General features: G+C 37.6%; 2 protein-coding genes across 2 annotated transcripts in view; one reads left to right on the top strand and one right to left on the bottom strand.

Moving 5' to 3' along the window:
* LOC115225350 (zinc finger protein 208-like) overlaps positions 1–16,599 on the top strand; it is a gene marked incomplete at its 5' end in the record, with an annotated part of 57,054 nt that extends 40,455 nt beyond the window's left edge. The window contains 2 exons of the mRNA XM_029796300.2: positions 20–703; positions 14,750–16,599. Of these exons, the coding sequence (XP_029652160.2) occupies positions 20–703; positions 14,750–16,355 (2,290 nt within the window). The remainder of the gene's footprint in view (positions 1–19; positions 704–14,749) is intronic.
* The window catches only part of LOC118768138 (zinc finger protein 708-like), a 184,623-nt gene that overhangs the window by 111,544 nt on the left and 53,837 nt on the right, over positions 1–19,242 (bottom strand). The window lies entirely within an intron of this gene.

The raw sequence follows: 19,242 nt of genomic DNA, 5'->3' as shown, positions 1-19,242 counted from the left end.
TTGATTCTCACAAATACATTCATACAGGAGAGAAACCATATCAGTGTGGTATTTGTGGTAAATCATTCTCTCAAAAGACTAGCCTTACTTATCACAAATACATTCACACAGGAGAGAAACCATATCAGTGTGGTATTTGTGGTAAATCATTCTCTCAAAAGACTAGCCTTACTTCTCACAAATACATTCATACAGGAGAGAAACCACATCACTGTGATATTTGTAATAAATCCTTTTCAATAAGAAGTTCTTTAACTAAACACAAACTTATTCATGCTCATGAGAAGCCATTTCATTGTGATATTTGTGGTAAATCATTCACTCACAAATGTAACCTTACTTCTCACAAATATATTCACACAGGAGAGAAACAATATCAGTGTGATATCTGTAATAAATCTTTTTCATTAAAAAGTTATTTAACCACTCACAAACTAACACATACAGGTGAGAAGCCATATCACTGCGATATTTGTGGTAAATCATTCTCTCAAAAAGGTAGCCTTATTTCTCACAAATCCATTCATACAGGAGAGAAACCATATCACTGCAATATCTGTGGTAAATCCTTTGTAGTGAGAAGTAATTTAACTGCTCATGAACTTACTCACACTAATGAAAGGCCATATCAGTGTGATATCTGTGGTAAATCATTCTCTCATAAAAGTAATTTTAATAGACACAAATACATTCATACAGGAGAGAAACAATATCACTGCAATATATGTGGTAAATCCTTTGTATTAAGAAGTTATTTAACTGCTCATGAACGTACTCACACTGATGAGAGGGCATATCAATGTGATATCTGTGGTAAATCATTCTCTGGAAAAAGTAACCTTACTAGACACAAATACATTCATACAGGAGAGAAATCATAGCACTGTGATATCTGCAGTAAATCATTCTAAGTCTATTCATAAAGGAGACAAACTATGTCACTGTGATATCTGTGGTAAATCATTCTCTTGGGAATGTGCTATATATACTCATAAATGTATTCATACAAGAGAGAAGCCCTTTCACTGTAAGAGGTGTGGCAAATCATTGTCTGTGGAACAATATTTAACTCATCACAAATACATTCATACAGGAGAGAAAGCACTGTAATATCTGCAGTAAATCATTCTGCGTGAGAAAATATTTTTATCACAAATCCACTTAGATTGGGGAGATATTGTATCACTGTGATCATCATCATCATCGTTTAGCGTCCACTTTCCATGCTAGCATGGGTTGGACGGTTCAACTGGGATGTCGGAAGCCAGAAGGCTGCACCAGGCTCCAGTCTGATCTGGCAGTGTTTCTACAGCTGGATGCCCTTCTTAACGCCAACCACTCCGTGATTGTAGTGGGTACTTTTTACGTGCCACCGGCAAAGGTGCCAGACGGAACTGGCAAACGGCCACGTTCGGATGGTTCACTTATGTGCCACCGGCCTTGGTATCACAGCTACAAATTCCATTGATGTTGATCGATTATGACTTTGATTTTTGGTTTTGATATCTGTAGTAAATCATTCTCTTAGGATTATGTTGTTTAACTAATTTTAAATGCATTCATACAGGAGAGAAGACATATTGCTGTGTTATCTGTGCAAAATCATTCTCTTAACGTAATTTAACTAAACCTGATTTATTCATATTGATCAATAACAATACCAGTGATAAAATGGGGAATAAAATACAGCAATTGTATTACTTATTTTGAGACAAATAAATTTTTTACATTTTCCTCATTTGCATCAACTCATTAATTATGATGTGTGTGGCTTTCAATCAAACAATTTTAATTACATTAATTTGCTGTTTTCTTGTGGATATATCATTTCGACACCATTGTATCACATTCCAGTTCCCAACGATGATCAGTTGTTCTCTGCTGGACATGCTTAGGCTATCCCACGATCTGCAGCCTATAATCTAATGAACAATATGTGTCCATAGCTTGTACTGGGTACACTACATGGAGTTTCTCCTGACATCTTTTCTACATGCAGAGCAGGGCCATCTCTCTGACAAGATCTGTCTTTGGTCTTTGCTAAATTTACTGTATAGTTTTTCAATCCAGATCTTGCTTCCATACCTAAAATTTGGGATCTTTTCCTTTTGAACGGTGCTTTTCAACACAATTTCTAGTTAACTAAACACTTTTAAACTTCGTATACTATTAGAATGTGTTTATAAAACATCATTTTTTCTTGGCTTTATTGAGAAAATTCTATAGTTTGTAAGATATTTCGTCTGAAAATTCGAGTATTTTGGCAATTTTAACTGATCGCTGACCTCCATTTAGGTAAATAACATTCTGTGCATAATGAATATGTCCCTCCTTTAAGAAACAGATTGGGTTTATTTACATTTGTGAAGAAAAAAAGATACCATTCCCCCACCCCGAACCCTAAATCTAAAAGAGATTGAAATGCAATAGATCGATACTAGGGCCATAATTATGGATGACAATTTCATACGACACCGCTACAGAAAGTGGGATTTTTTTCTAGCGGTGTCAAATGAAAATGTCACCCATAATTACGGCCCTAGTATCGATCTATTGCATTTCAATCTATTTTAGAGTTAGAGTTAGGGGAGTGGGAAGGGTATCTTTTTTCTTCACGAATGTAAATAAACCCAATCTGTTTCTTAAAGGAGGGACATATTCATACAGCACGGAATATTTACCTAAATAGACTCCAGCGATTGGTTAAAATTGCCAAAATACTCGAATTTTCAGACGAAATATCTTACAAACTATAGAATTTTCTCAATAAAGCCAAGAAAAAATGATGTTTTATAAACACATTCTTCCAGTATACAAAGTTTAAAAGTGTTTAGTTAACTAGAAATTATGTTACAAAGTGCCGTTCAAAAGGAAAAGATCCGAAATTTGTTCTCTAATTTTGGTAGGGATTCAGCAATAATAACAAGGTCATCAGCTTGGAAGAGATCCCAAGGGCAGCCAATCTTACCAACCACTCATCTCTCCCTAGCTTCTCTATTTCTCACCAAATAATGGAGTAGGGGACTCTGTCAAAAGCTTTTTCCATGTCAACAAAATCCAAATGCAAAGATATATCTTTGACCAAGTACTTCTGCTTTTGCCTCACCAGGAAGATAGCATTGCTGGTGCTTCTACTTGATACAATTCTACACCTTGATCCATGGAACTTACATTTATATATGAGGAGACCTATTGAGTCAAGTACATCAACATCAAAAAATCAAATGGAAATTATAGTTGTGATACCTGTGCCGGTGGCAAGTAAAAAGCACCATCCGAACATGACTGATGCCAGCACCACCTTGACTGGCTTCCTTGCTGGTAAAAAGCATCAACCGATCATAGCCGTTGCCAGCCTTGCCTGACACCTGTGCTGGTGGCATGTAAAATGCACCCACTACACTCACGGAGTGGTTGGCATTAGGAAGGAATTTAAGATTGGCTGCCCTTGGGATCTCTTCCAAGCTGATGACCTTGTTCCCTACCACAATTAGAGAACAAATTTCAGGTATGGAAGCAAAATCTGGATTGAAAAACCATACAGTAAATTTAGCAAAGACCAAAGACAGATCCTGTCAGGGAGATGGCCCTGCTCGGCATGGAGAAAAGGGCATCAGACTGGGCCTGGTGCAGCCTTCTGGCTTCCCAGACCCCAGTCGAACCATCCAACCCATGCTAGCATGGAAAACGGACACTGAACGATGATGATGCTGTGAATGTGAGATAAAGAGTTGGCACAAAAGAACTACCATTTGAGCCTCATCGATGCCAGTGCCATCTGGCTGCCCCCCCCCCCTTCCGTGCAAGTCACACTTGAAAAACACCCACTACACTCTTGTTGTTAAGCAACAAGACAGGTAAGGGAAATAAAAAATCTGTGGTCGTCTTGTTGCAGTCGAGGGCGTTTTCCATTGATGCCCGACACCACTGGGAGGTGGCCCTTGAAGTCAGTGGAAATGGAGATCTCCAGGTCCAAATTCTTGGACAGCCCCGCTACACTCTCGGAGTGGTTGGCATTAGGAAGGGCACCCAGCTGTAGAAACTCTGCCAGATCAGATTGGAGCCTGGTGCAGCCATCTGGCTCACCAGCCCTCAGTCAAAATCGTCCAACCCATGCCAGTATGGAAAGTGGATGTTAAATGATGATGATGAACCATTTACATTTTTACAATAGATATTTATAGGGAAGTCCCATGTTGAATAATTCTAACCAATTGCATTGTAAGCTACAGCAATTTTAGAACGGGACAACATTGCATAGTGCCAAAGATCCCGGCAATGACATCATGCTTCAGGACCAGCTTCTGCAACAGGCTGGGTTTCAAGGGCCCACAGCTTTTTAATATTCTCCCAAAGAGTCTGAGGAACTTGCACAAGGTAGATGTAGTGATTTTTAAATCAAAGCTGGACATCTTCCTGTCGAGAGTCCCAGATGAACCTACCTCACGGCAAGAGGTGCAAATGAGAGTAGCTATATCAAACTCCATTCTTCACCAAGTGCCACACATTAGAGGAAGTTCTTCGTAATAACATTCTAGTACAAAACGGCGGTGCATCAGCATGGCCGCAGCTCTGAGCTGAAACAAGAAAAAAAAAAATTGGTACCAAACAGATAATCAACATATTTAACAATGAAGACATTGCATGCTTTCACTTGAAATGTGACTTATCCCCACATTTCGCCTATGAAATTTAATTTGTCACCCGTCATGCTACAAAGAAATTTTGCTGTTTTTCTCAACATAGGCGCAGGAGTGGCTGTGTGGAAAGTAGCTTGCTTATGAACCATAAGGTTCCGGGTTCAGCCCCACTGCATGGCATCTTGGTCAAGTGTCTTCTACTATAGCCTTGGCTTGACCAAAGCCTTGTGAGCGGATTTGGTAGACGGAAACTGAAAGAAGCCCGTCATATATATATATATATGTGTGTTTGTGTTTGTCCCCCTAGCATTGCTTGACAACCGATGCTGGTGTGTTTATGTCCCCGTCACTTAGTGGTTCGGCAAAAGAGACCGATATCATAAGTACTGGGCTTACAAAAGAATAAGTCCTGGGGTCGATTTGCTTGATTAAAGGCGGTGCTCCAGTCAAATGACTGAAACAAGTAAAAGAGTATAGGCATAGGAGTGGCTGTGTGGTAAGTTTCTTGCTTCTGAACCATAAGGTTCCGGGTTCAGTCCCACTATCTGGCACCTTGGGCAAATGTTTTCTACTATAGCCTCGGACCGACTGAAACCTTGTAAGTGGATTTGGTAGACAAAAACTGAAAGAAGCCCATCATATATATGTATATATATATATGTGTGTGTGTGTGTGTAAGTTTGTATGTCTATATTTCTCCCCCCAACATCGCTTGACAATTGAAGCTGGTGCGTTTATGTCTCTGTAACTTAGCGGTTCGGCAAAAGTGACTGATAGAATAAGTATTGGGCTTACAAAGAATAAGTCCTGGTGTTTATTTGCTTGACTAAAGGTGGTGCTCCACCATGGCCACTGTGAAATGACTGAAACATGTAGAAGAGATAGGTTTCCCTATTTTCTTCCATATACAGTCAACTCTCGCTACTTTGCCACCCTGTGGGACTGAGCCAGAGTGGCATAGTACCGAGGGTCTGTTATCTAAACACTACATAACCAAAAATAAAAATTCATAGAGTAGGAAGTAAGGCCAATAAGAAGTTCAATGCAATGGTAAAAAGAAGACATCCATGTTTATTAAGTTCAAATTGCTTTCAGTTAATCCTGAAGCTCTCAAAAATTGTCGGCTGACTCATCTACTTTCGGCGGTTTTCATTCATTTCATTGTCTAGCCTATCATACGCCTGCATGACCCTGGGTTCTCCGCTGCTCTTCTGCTGCATAAACTTTCGGATAGTGCCCCATGCTCTCTGGGCATCTGCAAAACTGGCATAGTAGGGAGAGTTCACTGTATCCATATTTATTATTGAAATATCACTTCCAATGTCTAACTGAAGTTTAATATGTATTCCAATCATTTTTACGTGTACGAATTTTGTTTCTGTTCAGAGCCCTCTAGGATCTTTAATGGTTAATCTTCAGAATTTAGTTCTGCAGTGTGAATTTCTGTATATTCAGTGTTGTAAGGCCTTGTACCAAAAGAAGACACCTGAATATTTTAGGTGTAAATTCTTTGAGTTTAAAAATATTCACACATTCTGTTAATTGTTCCTGCGTATGTGATAAAATCACCATCCTCTCTTTTCATTATATTCCAAAACACCATCCAAGTGTTAGAGAAGTTTTATCACCGAATATGTTAGACAGTAATTCTATTGTTTCTTTAAAACAAATTTCATTGAGTTTTTTCGGGTAATATGAAATTAAAATAATGTTCATACTCAGATGGGGCTCATTTATGTCATAATAACCTTACTTTTTCTGTGTCTGACCATGTCTTACAATCATCCTTAAAAATTAGCTGCTGTAGTACAATGCAACAGTTATACCGTCCTCTGGGTTATAACTGGATTCATCGAGTCCAAAACGTTGTCTGGCAAAAATGTACTTCCCTCAAAAAATATATTAATTTTGCGTTTTTTAATTTGATAAATTCTACGGAATAATTTTGCGCGTTTTTTGATAAATTCTACGGAAAGAATTTAGTGCGAAAAATTTATACATTTATACACAAAGACCTGTTGAGGCAAGCGAAGTTGATATCGAACCTCATCCCACGACAGGCACCCATGCCAACCCCCTTTGCTTGCGAAGACATGTTGGGGCAAGTGTGACACCCGGCAAATGCCAGGACCCCTGGACTGGTGGTACGTAAAAAGCACTATCCGAATCGTGGCCGATGCCAGAGCCGCCTCGACTGGCACCAATCCGACTGTGGCCGTTGCCAGCCTCGCCTGGCACCTGTGCGGGTGGCATGTAAAAAGCACCCACTACACTCTCGGAGTGGTTGGCGTTAGGAAGGGCATCCAGCTGTAGAAACATTGCCAGATAAGACTGGAGTCTGGTGCAGCCTTCTGGCTTCCCAGATCCCCGGTCGAACCGTCCAACCCATGCTGGCATGGAGAACGGACGTTAAACGATGATGATGATGAGAAGAAATTAATTCATTAAGTTTACCAAATTATATACGTCTGTAAAAAAGAAAAAAGTTTCACAAATTATATACGTTCGCGTTTGTGTAAAAAAAATTATTAACCAAGTTTTATAAATTATTTACTTTGTTCAAAAAATATTATTAATATTAATTAATTTTCAAGAATTATTTAATTTATATAATTAATTCATTAATTTTATTCTGTAAAATAGTAATTAATTCATTTATCTGTAAATCCGCGAGGAAAGCGACTATGTAATTTTTTTGTGTAAAATTGAAAATGTTATATATACACACACACACACACATATATTTTTAGTGAAATCCAACACCTTTTTTTTAGGGGGGGGATTAACGCGCATGCGCGAATTCTGCACTGCGCATGCGCAAGTCACCTCGTAGGATCTCGAGTATCGAGTACCTACGTCTGGCGCGCGAATTCGCGTGTGCGAAACCGGGACCACGACAATAGACAAGTACCCTCCAGACAATAATGAAAGTATTCAATGTTGCTAGTCTGACATCAATATTAATTTCGTCCGCCGTTACGTTCTGGGTTCAAATTCCACCAAGGTCGACTTTGCCTTTCATCCTTCGGGGTCGATAAACTAAGTACCAGTTACGCACTGGGGTCAATGTGATCGACTTAATCCGTTTGTCTGTCCCGTCCGTGTTTCGCCCCTTGTGGGTAATAAAGAAACATATTAATTCTATTTGGTTTGCAAGATTCTTTATATGAATTCGTGTATTGAAGCATATTCTGTTGTGTCTGGGGAAAGTCATTTTCTTTTTGTGCCTTATAATTTAACACACTCATCGGTAAAAGTTTGCAGTTATTTCTTACTTATTTACTTTTTTCCTAAAATTTTCGTTGTAGGATCGACTACTTACGACTAGCTAGCGCGTACCAGGTCCAGTCTTCGCTAGTAGTACCTATGCTTTTGTGTTTTATTTAATTTGTTTTAAAAAGAAAGGCGATCTTACTGTATAAGTACGGTGTACTTCCGGAAGTACCGGATACATTTCAAAAAGGTGTTTTTTCATATGTAGGGGGGGGGAGAAAAGGGTTTCTGTTATCTTCAGAATTGTAAAGTCACGTGTGTACCTATACCGAAGGATCGCCATTCTGTTCTGGCTCTCCTCTTCATGCGTCAATTCACAGAACACTTTCTCTAAATTAGTGACCACACCTTCAACATATGTGAGTGCAGTTTGTTTTTATTATTAATAAAGTTACGAGAGGAAAAGTCATGATGGGTTGGTTCACTAAATTGTAGTTTATGTTTATGTTTGATCTGTTACAGAAGTTGTAACAATCATGAACATTACCTAATTTCATTAATAATAGATCTGCTCAGTCAGGGATAACCTAGGGTTAAACAGTAGTCACTTATCATATTATTGTCCAATATCCTATAGTTGAACCCTTTATTGTTTAAACCGGCCATATCAGGCCCAGATATTCTGCATGTTTTATATTCAAACTGGCGGTATCTGGCCTCTCACACCTAACCTACATTGACATTCTAGAAATAAACAATCACATCATTGAAACCTGAAAGCTATAAGATAATGCATGATTAATTCAAAGCAATTTGAGTGAAAAAGAATTACATTTAACAGAATAATCTGAACACTAAAGGGATAATGTTTTACATAATATCTGAAGGAAGAGGAACTGAAGTCCGTGTATATGTAGACATTACACAAGGTTGTATCATATAATTTTAATAACAAAATAAATTTCAAAGACCACACCCTTTTGTTACTAACCCGGCCAAAACCGGCTCTGGCTCTGTGGAAAAATGTCTTTCCATAAGTTTTGAATTAAAATCTTCCACGGAACCTTAGTTACAATTTATGTTCCTAACACTAGTTGAATAACTAAGTTAGTTTACTAAGTTCTTTATTATATTTAAAATAATTGAAAGAAACACACTGAATCTCAGCAGAAATATGGTAACAAAAGGGTTACCATATTATAAATTACCATAAATAAATTTCAAAGACAAATTAAAGGATTATATCCACAGTTTATCATTATGAAGATGTAGTTATATTTTTTTTATAGTTGAATCTCTGCTTTTTAAGTCTTTCCTATATCTTCTTCTGTTTCTGTGTCATTTCAGGAGGTGAAATGTTAGTGATACTTCATGAATATTGATCATCTAATGGAAGATGTTATAAATATTTGACATAACTCTGTTTATACGATTTGTCTATGGTGGAAAACTGAAATATTTCTTCTGAATTAATGGCAACATTTGTTTCCATCATTGCCTGGAATATTTGCTAAAGTATTTCACATTCTGTTTGGAGCGGGAGATATCTGCAAGGGTGTTTGTATCATCTTCAGATATTGATGAAGATCAGAACTGCTGGAAATATAAGCAATAGAAATATATAAGAAAGGAAGCAAAATTATATTTTGTGCTTGTATACTATAGAACAATAATGAATCCTCAAGAGATGACAAAAGAAAGAGAAAAATTATCACACCAATGTGATATCTGTAAAAAGACTTTTTGTAATAAGGGAAATCTCACTGTTCACAAATTCATTCATGCAGGTAGGAAGCCATATCACTGTGATGTCTGTGGTAAATCATTCTCTGATAAAAGTCACCTTACTAGACACAAATCCACTCATACAGGAGAGAAACCTTATCACTGTGACATCTGTGGTAAATCTTTTTCATTAAAATGTAATTTAACTACTCACAAATTCATTCATACAGGTGAGAAACCATATGAATGTCGTATTTGTGGTAAATCATTCTCCCATAAGCAGAGCCTTACTTATCACAAATACATTCATACAGGGGAGAAACCACATCAGTGTGAGATTTGTGGTATATCATTCTTCCAGTTAGGTGACTTAACTAAACACAAATACAGTCATACAGGAGAGAAACTATATCAATGTCATATTTGTGGTAAATCATTCTCCCATAAGAGTAGCCTTACTTATCACAAATACATTCACACAGGTGAGAATCCATATCAGTGTGATATTTGTGATAAATCATTCTCTCAAAAAAGTAACCTTAATTCTCACAAATCCATTCATACAGGTGAGAAACCATATCAGTGTGATATTTGTGGTAAATCATTCTCTCAAAAAATTCACCTTACTAATCACAAATTCATCCATACAGGTGAGAAACCATATCACTGTGATATTTGTGGTAAATCATTCTCCTATAAGCATAGCCTTACTTATCACAAAGTCAGTCATACAGGGGAGAAACCACATCCCTGTGATATTTGTGGTATATCATTCTCCCAGTTAGGTGACTTAACTAGACACAAATCCATTCATACTGGAGAGAAACTGTATGAGTGTGATATTTGTGGAAAATCATTGTCTTGCTTGCGCTCTTTAACCTCTCATAAAAACATTCATACAGGAGAGAAACCATAGAACTGTAATATCTGCAGTAAATCACTCTAAGCCGGATCTTTTCCTTTTAATGGCAGTTTTCAACAAAATTTCTAGTGAACTAAACACTTTAAAACTTCGTATACTGGTAGAATGTATCAAAATAAAACATTTTTTTCTCTTGGCTTTCTTGAGAAAATTGTAATTTGTTTGTTTAACGTAGTTTAATCATTTGCTGCGTCTAAAACTGAGACATCACCCTAACCCTAAATTTTAGCCTTTCTTTTTTTTTTTATTGTTATCCTTAAATTAATTTATGGATAACAATTAAGAAAAAAAAACGAAAGCAAAAACTCAACAAAAACAAAACGGTTAGGGGTGGGGGAAGGGTATCTTCTTTTCTTCGCAAATGTAAATAAACCCACTCTGTTTCTTAAATAAGGGACGTATTCATACAGCACTGAATGATTTGACTCCAAATGGGCGTATTTGATTGGTTAAAATTGCCGAAATGCTCGATTTTAAAGTGGAAATATCTTACAAACTACAGAATTTTCTCAATAAAGCCAAGAAAAAACGATGCTTTATAAACACATTCTACCAGTATACGAAGTTTTAAAGTGTTTAGTTAACTAGAAATTATGTTTGAAACTGCCGTTCAAACCGAAAAGATCCGTTTGCACTCAATATAGACAGGCGATATAAACAGCCAACCAAGTCGGAGGCCAACTTAGTATTTAAAATACTAACAAACAGAAAGATTAAAACAAAACACGAAGGTGAAGAATCAAGTGTGAAAAATCAACAGAGACAACGGTGAACTACAACGCAGCGTGATGTTGTCATGGCAACAAGCTGTTAATGACACACTGTCTGTTGATTGGCTAAAATTACCCAAATTTCCTAACTTTAATGCCAAATTACATCAGATTCTTTAATTTACGAGAGAAAGTAATGGGTTGATCGTAATCAGAATTCAATGTTGCATCGATAAACCAAAATTGAAAACGATCTAAGCAAAATTAATGATGGGGAGGGATCATTTTGCAAATAAGAAAGACTATACCAAAACATTTTAAATCTAGTAGCTATATCATCCGACTCTTTTGCTGGAGAACAAGGATCTTTTCTGTTTGACCGGCAGTTTTTTAACACAATTTCTAGTTAACTAAACACTTTTAAACTTCGTATACTGGTAGAATGTGTTTATAAAACATCTTTTTCTCTTGGCTTTATTGAGAAAATTCTATAGTTTGTAGGATATTTGTTGTTTTTTATTTCTGCAATTTCAACTAATCAATGCCGTTTGAATATGTACCTCGTTTAAGAAACAGATTGGATTTATTTACATTTCTGAAGAAAAAAAAGATACCCTTTCCCCACTCCTAACCCTAAAACAGATTGAAATGCAATAGATCGATACTAGGGTCATAATTATGGGTGACAATTTCATATGATGCCGCTAGAAAAAACTGCCGTTCAAACGGAAAACATTCGATGGGAGTAAGACACACGTGTCTGTTCCCCACACTCACCACTATCTGACAAGTCGTGTTGCTTTCTTTGACATTGTGGTTCGGTACGCGGAGGACGTAAAAGTAGCAATACAAATGTCAGCTTCTAGCTTTGTATCATTTGTTATTATTTGGATTTTTTCTTACAATTCACATTTTCAAAAATTTACCACTTTACTTTTAGCATCAGACAAAAGTGTTATTAATACGGGAAGCACAACAACCGGATTCTTAATTCGTTTCGTTGACGTTCCGTGTCGGCTTTTCGATGTGTCTTTTTCGCTAGATCGCTTATTTGTGTAATTAAAAATATTATGAAACACCGACTAATATATTATAAGAGGTAAGATGTAAGACATATTTTCTTTTTAGTAAAAGCCTATGTATCTGGCTAATTGGAAACAGCAGGCAGTTTTGAAAGTTTTAAATACTGCTTGTCTGAAATCGATATTAATTCTATTGTCCAGTAAACTTCGTAAATTATGCCTAGAAAATCTGGATTTTACTTGTGGCCATGAAAAAGCACCAGATTTTTAATTACAATTATTTTAATAAATACTTCATTATTTTAGTAGATATTTCAGTGTTTTCATTTCAAGTTTTAATTTGGAAAACTGACAGTTCATTCTATTAATAAACTGGTATAATTTTAGTAACAAATAAAATTAAGAAGTGATTTCGTTATGGTTATCTGGATTGCTATAACCTTTAGAATAATACCTACCCAAACCGATTTTGGCCATTTTCTGAACCCGGAACCATGTGGTTGGTAAACAAGCTACTTACCACACAGCCACTCCTGCTTATTGATGTTTTTTAAAAATATTTTTCTCCTATTATATTTTATGGAATGACTAGCAGAGATACCCGGCGTTGCTCAGTATTGAAATGTCATAATTTGTGTGTATATATATATTACAGTTATGTTGAAAAAGGTGATATAGGAAAGTGCAGCATTGATGACAAAACATTTGTGGAGTAAAAGATTAGCTAATTGGACTAAGCGACTTGTCATTTGTCTGAGTATTCCTTGCCCTAACCAGTCGTGGAAAATTGGGGGTGGAGGGTATGTGATTTTTTAATGCACTGAAAAACTGTCAGTGGATATGTTTTCCTTTGTGCTGCATCTAACATGACCCATCATCTGAGGTTTTGACACCTTTGGGTTTATTGTCCTACATCACTCATGAAGTAAATTTTGAGGACCTGTGACACATAAAAGCACCAACCGACCGTGGCCATTTGCCAGCCTCCTCTGGCTGGTGGCACGTAAAAAGCACCCACTATACTCACGGAGTGGTTGGCGTTAGGAAGTGCATCCAGCTGTAGAAACACTGCCAGATCAGAATGGGGCCTGGTGCAGCCTCGTGGTTTCCCAGATCCTGGTTGAACCATTCAACCCACGCTAGCATGGAAAGCAGACATTAAACGATGATGATGAAGATGTGGTTGGTTGTTCATTTGTGGGTAACAGGGAACCATTGAGGTGACAGACTTGCCCTTCGACTGTGAATGTCAGTGTAAATCCATGTTCAACTATCTCCTTAGATGCACCAAACAATGTCATTTGTGATGCAGGATTGTCTGATATTGTTCAGGAAGTCCTTTGACTGGATGGAAGTACCTTCCAGAAGAGGTTGAGAAGGAGCTGGTAGTGCTGGCAATATTACCTTACTGCCTGGGCATTGCATGCCATTAGTTTCATTTGGAAATTTTAAAGCTTTACAGAAACAACGATTTGAGTTTAGCACACTAATTTGGGCAAAATTATCATTTTCATAAAAATGGGATGGATTATATCTGAAAGCAGCTCCAGGATTTGTGAAGAACGCATTTATACATAGTCTGTTTGTGAGAGCTATTCTCTTGGACCACTGTCTAATCATTAAAATGTTTTAATGGCTAAGCATTAAATGCTGCAGCATGTGTTTGCTGATCTTGCAAAAGTCTCATCTCCCTTCTGTATTGAGACTCCATCTGACGTGCTGCGGCTTGCCTTTGCTCATCTTGAGAAAGTCCCATCTTGCTTCTGTCTTAAGAAGCAAGATGGAAATATTGTCCAATAATATGTAATTTAATGTTTTACATAATATCCGAAGGAAGAGGAGCTGAAGTCTGTGTATATGTAGACATTACACAAGGTTGTATCATATGATTTTAATAACAGAATATATTTCAAAGACAACTTAAAGGATTATATCCACAGTTTATGATTATGAAAATGTAATTATATTTTCTATTGTTGAATCTCTGCTTTTTAAGTCTTTCCTATATCTTCTACTGTTTCTGTGTCATTTCAGAATATGAGATGTTAGTGGTATAAAGGAGTTTTTACATCAGATACATCATGAATATTGATCATCACTTGAAGACTAATGGAAGATGTTATAAATAATACATATAACCACGTTTATATAATTTATCTATGGTGAAGAACTGTGAAAAATTCCATCTGAATTAATAGCAACATTTGTTGCCATCATTGCCTGGAATTTCCCATTCAGTCTGAACTTGGAAAAATCTGCAAAGGTGTTTCTATTACCTTTAGCTATTGACAAAGACCAGACTTGTGGAAAATATAACTAGAGAAGTATTTGAATTAACAAAGGAATATATAAGAAGAACAGGAAAATATATTTTGTGCTTGTATACTATAGAACAATAATGAATCCTCAAGAGATGACAAAAGAAAGAAAAAAGTTATCACACCAATGTGATATCTGTAAAAAGACTTTTTCTAATAAGGGAAATCTCACTGTTCACAAATTCATTCATGCAGGGGGGAAACAATATCATTGTGATATTTGTGGTAAATCATTCTCTCAGAAAAGTAACCTTACCTCTCACAAATACATTCATACAGGAGAGAAACGGTATCGCTGTGATATTTGTGGAAAGTCATTCTTTCAGAAGGTTCACCTGACTTCTCACAAATACAGTCATACAGGTGAGAAACCATATCAATGTCGTATTTGTGGTAAATCATTCTCTAAAAAAATTAACCTTACTTCTCACAAATACATTCATACAGGAGAGAAACCATATCGCTGTGATATTTGTGGTAAATCATTCTCTCAAACAAATAGTCTCACTTACCACAAATTCAGTCATACAGGGGAGAAACCACATCCCTGTGATATATGTGGTATATCATTCTCCCAGTTAGGTGACTTAACTAAACACAAATCCATTCATACAGGAGAGAAACCTTATCACTGTGATATCTGTGGAAAGTCATTCTCCCAGAAAATACATCTGACTTCCCACAAAAATGTTCATACAGGAGAAAATTCATATCACTGTGATGTCTGTGGTAAATCATTCTCTCATAAAAGTAGCCTTCTTTCTCACAAAGACATTCACTTAGGAGAGAAACCACATCACTGTGATATCTGTGATAAATCATTCCGCCTGATAGGTAGCTTAACAAGACACAAATACATTCATACAAGAGAGAAACCTTATTACTGTGATATCTGTGGAAAGTCATTCACTCAGAAGACTAGTCTTACTTCTCATAAATACACTCACACAGGAGAGAAACCATATGAATGTGATATTTGTGGTAAATCATTCTCCCAAAACAGTACCCTTATGTATCACAAATCCATTCATACTGGCGAGAAACCATATCACTGTGATATTTGTGGTGAATCATTCTCTCGGAAGACTGGCCTTGCTTATCATAGATCCATTCATACAGGAGAGAAACCATATCACTGTGATATTTGTGGTGAATCATTCTCTCGGAAGACTGGCCTTGCTTATCATAAATCCATTCATACTGGAGAGAAACCATATCAATGTGATATTTGTGGTAAATCCTTTTCGTTAAAAAGTTATTTAACAACTCACAAACTTATTCATACTAATGAGAAGCCATATCAGTGTGATATCTGTGGTAAAACGTTCTCTCATAAAAGTAACCTTAGTAATCATACGTACACTCATACTGGAGAGAAACTATATCCCTGTGACATTTGTGGTAAATCATTCTCTCAAAAAAGTAGCCTTACTTATCACAAATACACTCATACAGGGGAGAAACCACATCACTGTGATGTTTGTGGTAAATCATTCCCTTGTTTGAGCGCTTTAACCTCTCATAAATACATTCACACAGGAGAGCAACCATATCAATGTAATATCTGTAGCACAGCATTCTCCCGAAAAAGTAGTTTATCTGTGCACAAACGCACTCATACAGGAGACAAGCCATATCCCTGTGACATTTGTGGTAAATCATTTTTTTATCAAAGCAAGTTAACCTCTCATAAATACATTCATACAGGAGAAAAACCATATTCCTGTGATATCTGTGGTAAATCATTCTCTCATAAAAGTAACTTTAATAGACACAAATACATTCATACAGGAGAGAAACCATAGCACTGTGATATCTGCAGTAAATAATTGTGTGTTCAGTATTATTTAACAGATCACAATTCCACTCATGCTAGATATGTCAGTGTGATATCTGTGTTAAATCTTTCACTCAGGAATGTGCTAGGGGTCCAAACATGTCACTTGTCTAACTCATGAAACGGATGATACAGCATTCTTCTTTTATTCTAAATTCTTTAAATCTCATCAGATTTTGTGAATTAATTTAATAAACAGAAAGAAAATTAAAGTTGTCTTACTCTTTTTTTCTCCTCTCATTTTATACGCAGAACATTCTACCAAATGTTGTAATGGTGAGACACACGTAAATTATAGAATTCACAGTGGATCAGTGTATGATAAAAGTCACACACATCTCCAAACTAACCTACTATAAGCGTTTATTTTCTCTCTATCCGATCAGTCGAAATCGACTCTCGGTCACTCGTTGGATCAGTGTCCTCCAGTCAGTTCTATCCTGGGCCACTTCTTTCAGATTGGCCATGTCCAGTCCGGTATCACTCTTGATGGTGTCAAGCCAGCGGGTTCTTGGTCGGCCTCTTCCTCTCTTGCCACTGACCATTCTGAGCATGATGTCCTTCTCCAGGGATTTTCTCCGCATAATATGACCGAAATATGCCAATGTATGCTTTGTGATCCCAGCTTCTAGCGACATTTTCGGACTTTTCTGCTTAAGAACTTCTCCATTGGTGAGCCTCGCTGTCCACGGAATCCGCAAATTTGTTGATATTATTTAATCAAATATCAAGATACAGTGAATGGGAGACTTTTACATTTAAACCTCCCGAAATTTCATCTAGATGTAACTTCTCCCCGTTAATTAAGCCTTCAAATTAGTGCTGAAAGAAGAAATAACGTTTGATTTCATGGTAGGGGTGAAACATCAGTGATATTATAATGGCTCAGAGTTACTTCCCTTAGCATTAAACAGAAAGAAATGCCTTCAAACTTTATATTTCGTCTTTATTCCTCTTCGACCAGATCCAGCTGGAATAGCTCTCTGCTGTCTCTGATATTGCCTCTAGAGCATTGCTCATGTTCTTCCCAGAGACTGAGGGTTGTTCCTTTAAATCGTAGGGTGATTTGCCCACAAGATCTCTCGATCGAACATCCATGGCGAGAAACTTCAGTCGGAAGTTCACTTCAAACTGTCGTATCTTTCAGTGCTCAATATAAGCGCTTCAGTTGTTCTCCTATCGAACGGCGTAGTGGATTGAATCGAAATCAGTTCCTCTATTGATCTAGGATGGGGTACGATATCTGGGCTCAAGCTAGTTTTCCTGATGAATTTTGATAGTTTTGTTGACCCTAGGCCGTCTGCTGAGCACTTCGTTATCTGCACCAACAGGAAGACTACATACATATGCGTATAATTATTTAGCGTCCGTTTTCCATGCTACTATATGATTGACAGTTTTGCTGCAACTGGTGTGCTGTATCAGGCTCCCAATTCATATTGGCTTGGTTTCTACAGCTGGCTGCCCCCCATAACGCCATCGAGTTCGAGAGTGCAGTGGGTGTCCCTCTCGTGTCGTCGACACCAGTGCCTTACATACCTTGCTGGTACAGGTGTTTTAGGCGGCGAGCTGGCAGAAACGTTAGCACGCCGGGCGAAATTCTTAGCGGTATTTCGTCTGTCGCTATGTTCTGAGTTCAAATTCCACAGAGGTCGACTTTGACTTTCATCCTTTCGGGGTCGATTAAATAAGTACCAGTTACGCACTGGGGTCGATGTAATCGACTTAATCCCTTTGTCCTTTCTGTGTTTAGCCCCTTGTGGGTAGTAAAAAAATAGGTATTTCGTCTGTCGTTACGTTCTGAGTTCAAATTCTGCCGAGGTCGACTTTGCCTTTCATCCTTTCGGAGTCGATTAAATAAGTACCAGTTACGCACTGGGATCGATATAATCGACTTAATCCCTTTGCCTGTCCTTGTTTGTCCTCTCTGTGTTTAACCCCTTGTGGATAGTAAAGAAATAGGTATTTTGTCTGCCGCTACGTTCTGAGTTCAAATTCCGCCGAGGTCGGCTAAATAAGCACCAGTTACACACTGGGGTCGATATAATCGACTTAATCCCTTTGCCTGTCCTTGTTTGTCCTCTCTGTGTTTAACCCCTTGTGGGTAGTAAAGAAATAGGTATTTTGTCTGCCGCTACGTTCTGAGTTCAAATTCCGCCCAGGTCGACTAAAGTACCAGTTACGCAACTGGGGTCGATATAATCGACTTAATCCCTTTGCCTGTCCTTGTTTGTCCCCTCTGTGTTTAGCCCCTTGTGGGTAGTAAAGAAATAGGTATTTCGCCTGTCGCTATGTTCTGAGCACAAATTCGGACGAAGTCGACTATGTCTTTCATCCTTTCGGGGTCGATTAAATAAGTACCAGTTACGCACTGGGGGTCGATATAATCGACTTAATCCCTTTGTTTGTCCTCTCTGTGTTTAACCCCTTGTGGGCAGTAAAGAAATAGGTGTTTTTCACATCCTACTCGCATCGTTGGCTTTTTCCATCAACAGTTACGATTTCACTTGCGCCAACGAGTCTTCTCAAGCTGAGTGAAACCTTGAAATGTCTCGATCATTTACCAATACCATGGTGAGACCTAAAATTCAAAGATCCTTTCTCACCATCTTGCTTTTATGTCTTCCTGCGTCAACCTTTTCCACAGTTTCACATCAGCACCTCTTTTTGCAGCTTTCATTGTCCATACGCATCACATGTCCATACCAGCGCAGTTGTTTCTCTTGCACATCACATATGATGCCTCTTATGCCTGATTTTACTCTCAAGATGTTTACGCTCTGTCGCACATGCACACTGACACTGCACATCCATCATCATCATCATCATTGTTCGACTGTGGTCGAGACAATGGA

The sequence above is a fragment of the Octopus sinensis genome, linkage group LG27, assembly GCF_006345805.1.
Source record: "Octopus sinensis linkage group LG27, ASM634580v1, whole genome shotgun sequence".
NCBI classification, from domain to species: domain Eukaryota; kingdom Metazoa; phylum Mollusca; class Cephalopoda; order Octopoda; family Octopodidae; genus Octopus; species Octopus sinensis.
Note: the sequence above shows the minus strand (reverse complement) of the source record. Positions and strands in the feature narration are given on the sequence as shown.